At 43.4% G+C, this 6472-nt stretch overlaps 1 protein-coding gene across 2 annotated transcripts in view; it reads right to left on the reverse strand.

Moving 5' to 3' along the window:
* Positions 1-6472, reverse strand: part of plch2a (phospholipase C, eta 2a) — a 120974-nt gene that overhangs the window by 66978 nt on the left and 47524 nt on the right. Inside the window, exon 1 of one of the 2 annotated variants that reach the window (XM_014020331.1) lies at positions 2624-2907. The exons of the other annotated variant lie outside the window; for it this stretch is intronic. Coding sequence (XP_013875785.1) covers positions 2624-2666 — 43 coding nt within the window. The 5' untranslated portion in view covers positions 2667-2907. Of the gene's footprint in view, positions 1-2623; positions 2908-6472 lie in introns of those variants that run through there. 2 annotated transcript variants of the gene reach the window in all.

The following is a 6472-nucleotide window of genomic DNA, read 5'->3' on the forward strand; positions in this document are numbered from 1 at the left end:
CCTTCATCGCGGCGCTGTGACGTATGCGGCCGACAAATTCGACCTTCGGAGGACCCGTCCTGCCGTTTTGGACACAGCCCAACTGAGGAAGACAGCTGGGATTCTCTCCGGAGAAACCTCAGTTTGGCTTTAAGTCTGATCCCATGAGCTAACTAGGGGAGACTTAACAGCCAGGGACCCGGCACGCCAGCCGGTGGTCTCACCCCGAGGCTTCAAGCCTCTAAAGTGTGTTTTTAACTCCCGAGGGGAGATTTTATTTTGGAAGGAGGAACCGGATACGGCTTAAATTTTTCTGGCTTGGACTGAAACAGACGAAAGTTACCTGGAAAAACACCTGTTCGCCAATGACCGGTAAGCGAGCCGACATCAGTTCCCTGACTGATCGGAGGCGAGCCAGCTCCTACCCCGAGGGTGCCTTAAGAAGACATCACCAGGTAAAAGCTGATGTGTTCGGAGTGACGTGTCATGTGGACCCTGAGCTCAGAAAAGACGTGCAGTTCTGGTTGACCCACACTTTGATAAAAGTAAAACTAGTAGTAACATACTAATCTTACTTTCCTCCTTTCCTTGTTCTTAATTTGCCAAAACTTAAGCTYAAAGTGCCAGTAAAATTGTTTGGTTGTTAACATCAGAACTGACGTTTTACTGTTCTATATAAGTAATCTGAGTTGATGTGAATTGAAATTCGGACGCGGGTTTTATCTCATTTAACTCTGACGCTTGTTATAGGAATAACCACAATCAAGTGTAACTTATGATTTGTTCAATTTGTGTAAATAAATGATTGCACAGTCTTTTATGAATCAACTTGAACTCGTCTGAACGTTCACTTGTTGTGTCACTTTTCACTTCGCACAGTCAAGATATTAACAAGTAATGAGAAATACCTTGGTAAAAATTTCCTCATAACCTTGTGTATGAGAGATGTGGGAAAAGCTTAATTAACCTTAAAATCACCTCCTACAACTGCATGGATTTAATGAAACTTTCAGATGGTAACCTTTAACTACAAGTGATCCAAAATGGCCGCCACACCTTAGCAAGCACAAAGATGTCGCAGATCTGATTTCTTTTTTTTAGCAGATTAACTTTTTCACTCATTTTGAAAACCGTTAGCTGACCAATTAGCTTCCGCTAAATTAGGTTTTGGCAGCCTTAAGTCCGCTAACAGCTAACTAACAAGCTAACATCAACAGGTTTGTGTCAGTCCCACCAGTCTTCACACTGAGTGTTAGCTGTTAGTGTTAGCTTCAGCTAATTTATACTTGTTAGCTTTAATGAAGCTTTATTTTGTTTCCACAAATAAGCTAACAACTTACAGCGGCTCTGATTTTTCTTTAGCAGATTAGCTTTTTCACTCAGATCAGTTAGCTTCTGCTAAATAAGGTTTTGCTAACTTTAAGTCCGCCAACAGCTACATTTAGGAGACAAAGCTGAGAAACAATAGTCTTAGTCTAAATTTTATTTGCTTAGCTGTTTAGCATTAGCTTCCGCTAATTTTTTTTATATGTTTAGTGTTACCAATGCTGTATTTTTAGTTAGCAAATGAGTTTGCGAATCGTTTTGGTTAGCTGTGCTCATCACTGCCTTACAAATCCACAAATCATKGTCTGTAAACACGATTCGCCYTGATATTCACAAATGCTTCTTAAAGCTCTATCACGCAATAAAGGAGCCATAGGTGAACACCATCCAGAACTGCTGCCATCTTCTTCAAACCGAAGCTKGTTTAAAACGGACCGAGACAAAGTGGAGAGCTGTTCTGAGGTCAGACGGGTCCAAACCTAAAGAGCAGAGGAATCATCCAGCCAGTTATCTCACAGTCCAATGACCTGCCTCTCTGATGGTATGGGGGTGCATTCGTGCTGTAAAGGTTCTGTCCACGCAGAAAAGAATCTAAAGGTTTTAGAACATCTGCTCACATCCAGCAAAAGTTTCACAGAATCTTTGATGATGTTTTTGTCTCCAACAAATCGAAGAAATAATTTTACTCGACTTTCGTTTATTCATGAATAAACCTGCCGTACGGGCGGTAACTGAGGCCAGTTTAGAGGAAAAATAAACTTCTGTGAGGAGTAAACAGCCGAAAGTTAGCAGAAGCTAAAGTCTGTTAGCCTGCAGAACTCCTCGGAGACGTTTGGGTCTGATTATAGAATTCAACATCTCCCGGCTGCTCCGCTCCCCTGAGCCAAGCCGAGTCGACACAAACGCCTTGCTCTATGGTTACCGGGGGCTTGGGGGAGCGCTTTAGAAGATGGGAGGAGAGGAGGAGGAGGAGGAGGAGGAGGAGTTGATGGGGAGCTTTAGAGACAGATGACTTAATTTTGCTGGTTGTTTTACATCTCCTCTCTGTTTGTCCTGATGTTTGGTTCAGATTGGATGGTCGGAGGCTGACAGGAAGCTGCCTCTCAGGCGGCTCTCTGGTAATTACCGGGTTCAGGAAGACCAGGTGGACGTCTAATTACAGTCACTTCCAGGACAGGACCAGTTACCTGTCCAGAACCTGGTGGAGACTCATTTGGGACGATGACGGCTCAGGTCTGACATGAACTCTGACCCAGGAGCTCCTGACCTGCTCCGACCCGAAGCAGCCTGCGAGTTAAAAGCGCCGGACGGGTCTTACCTTTCTCCCGGCTCAGGCTGCGAATATTCCCCGAGTCGTCCATTTAATGCCTTCCCAAAGGAGACGGAGCTCCATGTGGCGCTACGAGGAGGACGGGGGCTTCACCCTGACCACCATCTGGAGAGCTTCTAGAGTCTGAAGCGTGCCTCCCCCTTTGGGTGACACCATCCTGGGTGTTTCAGTGGGACGATGCTCTCTCTTCTCTTTATGTAACCTCGTCCCTTAAAGCCAAAGACAACAGAGATCTCACTTCTTCTTCTTCTTCTTCTGCCTCTACTGTACAGACTGGAGTGATGGGGGAGGAGAGGGGGGAGAGTTGTTGCCTGGAGAGCCTTGGGAGTGCAGTCGACCACTCACAGCTCAGAAAGGGGGGTGAGCTCTCCGCTCGGTGCCGATCACCTGAGAGAAGGAGCGCTGTTAGATGGAGAGAGGAAGGAGGAGAGAGAGAGAGAAAGGAGGGGGAGGAGAGGAAGTGCATCTGCTGAGATAACGATGAGGAGGAGAGGAGAGGAAGAGAGGAGGAGAAGAAGAAGCCAAGGTGGCTGAGATTTGTAAGAAGCGGGGCGGCATGTTTTATTCAACGAGGAGAGGAGCGGCCAGGCGGGGACGTCTTTGTCCCAGCAGGAGGCCGAGGACTCGAGACAAAGACTCCATCAATCTTCCTCCCCGGGCTAAAACAATTACAGCTTCTCCGCGGAGCTACGACTTCATCGGCTAATCCGCTCGCTCGCGGTCAGGGAGGCCGGCAAATTGATTTCTGACCAGTTTATGAAGTTTCCACGCCGTACGGCCCCAAATTAATGTATTTCACGTGTCTTTTAAAGAGTTTTAGGGCAACAAACGACTGAACAAATCATCGTCCTCCCCTGTCAGAAAACAAGACTCTCTCTCCATCATGTTGCATCAAAACCTGAATGTTAAAATTATTTTTGTACAGAAAATATGTTTTATTGTGAATCAGGGGACCAGACAACCTGAGCCTGTCGCTCGTTTCTTTTCAGATTTTAAAGTAAGATCATCTGAAAGTGAGAAACAACAAGGGAGGTGTGGCCACTTTGGTCAAATCTTAAAAATCAATAAGCTCCTCCCCCTCACACTCAGCCCAGGCTGTCCTCAGGGACGTGTACTCAGCCCACTTCTGTTCCATCTTTATAATGAACACCAATTCACTCCAACTTTGTCATCAGATATGATTGACTTATTGAAATAAGATTAAAAAGCTCATGATCTATCAGCAAATTGTCACTCCACATGTTTTGCTAACCACTAAACAAGAATCTTAGCTCTGCTAATGCTAAAARGGTAAGCAGATATAGCTAACTTGTAATACATCCTGTTCACACTTTTCAAAATAAAAACATTTCTTTGATCGATTTTGTATTTTTCAGACGAGCGACTGAAGGTGCAGAGGAACCTGAGAAAAAATAAAACAAAAACAAACTAATTAAATGAATCCAAAAATAACAAACAGCAAAGAGACACAGATCCTGATACAAACATAGAGGTGGAAACTGCAACAATTAGCGACTCAGGTGGAAACGTTTGGAAAATAAAATCAGCCGAAACGGATCTGCATCGTCACACGAACCAGAACACTATTCCAAATATTTTCAGCGTGGCCATAAATAATAAACACAGCCTCTCCTCCTGCATGTTTCATGAAGCAAGAGGAACCTCGGCTCGTTTCTGCTTCCTGTTTCAACTTATTTAGTCTGAAAGTCTAAAAGTCTGAGCTGAACTCCAACTGGACATCATATGAGACAGAAACCAGACTGGACTGAGTCCACCACACCAAACCTTTAACCTTAATGGAGTTCCACCGAACCAGGACCAGTATTCGGTCCCCAAAAAGACTACTGGTCCTGACAGGTTACCAGAAATGGTCCTAAAAAGGTAAAGACCAGGTTCACAAAGACTCAGTGGTCCTCCTTCACCTTTTGGCGCCAGGAGATAAAAACATACCAACAAACAGTGGATCAGTGAGATAAACTGTATTTCTACGGTGAACACCAGGGGTTGATAGTCTGGGATTATAATCTGGAAGCTCAGAGTTTGTTGTTCGTGTCTGAAAATCTAAGAATGGATCAATGAGTCGTGGTCGTCGGCGCCACCTGGGAGCAGCACAGCAGGTTATCAGTCTTCGGCTCCTGTAAGAGCCGAAGACTGATAAAAGAATAAATAAAATAAAAGAAGCTGTGGAGGAGAATCGATGACCCYCGGGTCGGACATTTATATCGAAGTGACGGAGGAGAACCACCAACGCCGCCTCCTTAAAGAACGATAACAAACAGAGCTGGACTTTGTTCCTTTACAGGGACTTTTTCAGCTCCTGTAGGAGAACAAACCAAATTAATCCATCAAAATAAAAGCTTTAGAGACAAAAACAGCAAACTAAACACCGTTTAAACCTGACAAAATAAAAATCTTCTTCTAGTGCGCCGCGATCACGTTTAATTTTTAATAATCCCACATTGTTGTGGCACAAATACAAAGAGCTAAAAGCTGGTGTGGTGGTGGCTGAGAGTCATCCCTAAAACATGAAATGTTCGTCTACAACAAACTAACTCCTGAAGTCAAAACAATAAAAGATGGCCGCCACGGCTAATCAGCACTAATCAACATAACTCCGGGACATCATTTTTTTAAACACTGAGTTTATGTTTCAGTCCAAAAAGCTGCAGGACAGTTAAAGATGTTTACCTGCTTCTCATCCCTACAGCTAAATGCTAACAAGCTAACAAGCTCGGCTGCTTAACTAAACCAGCTCAAATCTCAGGGAAGGGGGTGAAAACACAAGATTTTACACCCATGATAGAAATCTTTAATCTACAGCAGGTGAACTTTAAGCTCCACCTATTGTTTCCTGTTTTTATCGCGTTTTTTTTTTCTTCGTTACAGCGCTGCTCTCAGGTCGGGCGGAGTTACTGCAGCGTTTCGGCTCATTTTTGTGTGGATGAAGACATTTCTGGGGACAGCTGCACCTTAATGAAGACAATAACAGAACAGACAAATATGTCTGTGTGAACAGACAAAAAGAACTCCGTCAGTTTTACCGACACTCAAATTTAAAGTGGAAGCTAAGAGATAAAAGATTTTAAAACTTGGAGCGGTGCTCATTTCATTTTCTCACCATCTCCACAGAGACGGAGCTGATTTCAGCTGTTTGAGGAGGAAAAACTCCTCAGGTGTTCTGAGAGGAGGTTAATAACCTCCGTCAGCCGAAGCGAGCAGCAGCTGCGCTCCCGCTGCACTTCCTGTTTAATGCTCGATCCGTCTGAGGGGTCCAAGCGTTTCTCTAAAACTGACAGRTGATTTAGCTGGCGGCCATCTTGAATTTAATTAACCAATAAGAGCTTGGAGTTTCTTTTTTTTTTTGGGCGTCCTAATGAATAAGAATGCTTTTGTTTCCTCAAAAAATAAAATAAAATAACATTTTCATACGTTCTGCTTCCAGCTTCTTTCAGGAACGTGTTTCAGTTTGTTTCATCCACTCAGATCATTTTATTCCACCAGGAGCTCCGCGTCAACCAGGTCTTAATTTTCACCTCATTGTTGAACGACAGCTTAATCTGGACTCTTTCATTTATTTTTTTTACGTGCTTTTAAATTATTATTATTAATTTATTAATCGTTTATTAATAAACTTAAAGTCGCATAAAGTTTCAGCCGAGCTGCAGTTTGTCTACAGGAGCTTCAGCTGAAAATAAAGACGATTTTATCCTCTGTGTGAGACTCCTGTATGGGCTGCCGTTTGTAAAGTTACACAGTCAAAAATTACCACCAATATTTTTGTTTTATTTAGACTTTTATAAGAAAAAAAAACAGATTTATTTTTCAAAGTCAGTTTTT

Source organism: Austrofundulus limnaeus, unplaced genomic scaffold (assembly GCF_001266775.1).
Source record: "Austrofundulus limnaeus strain Quisiro unplaced genomic scaffold, Austrofundulus_limnaeus-1.0 Scaffold248, whole genome shotgun sequence".
NCBI lineage: Eukaryota > Metazoa > Chordata > Actinopteri > Cyprinodontiformes > Rivulidae > Austrofundulus > Austrofundulus limnaeus.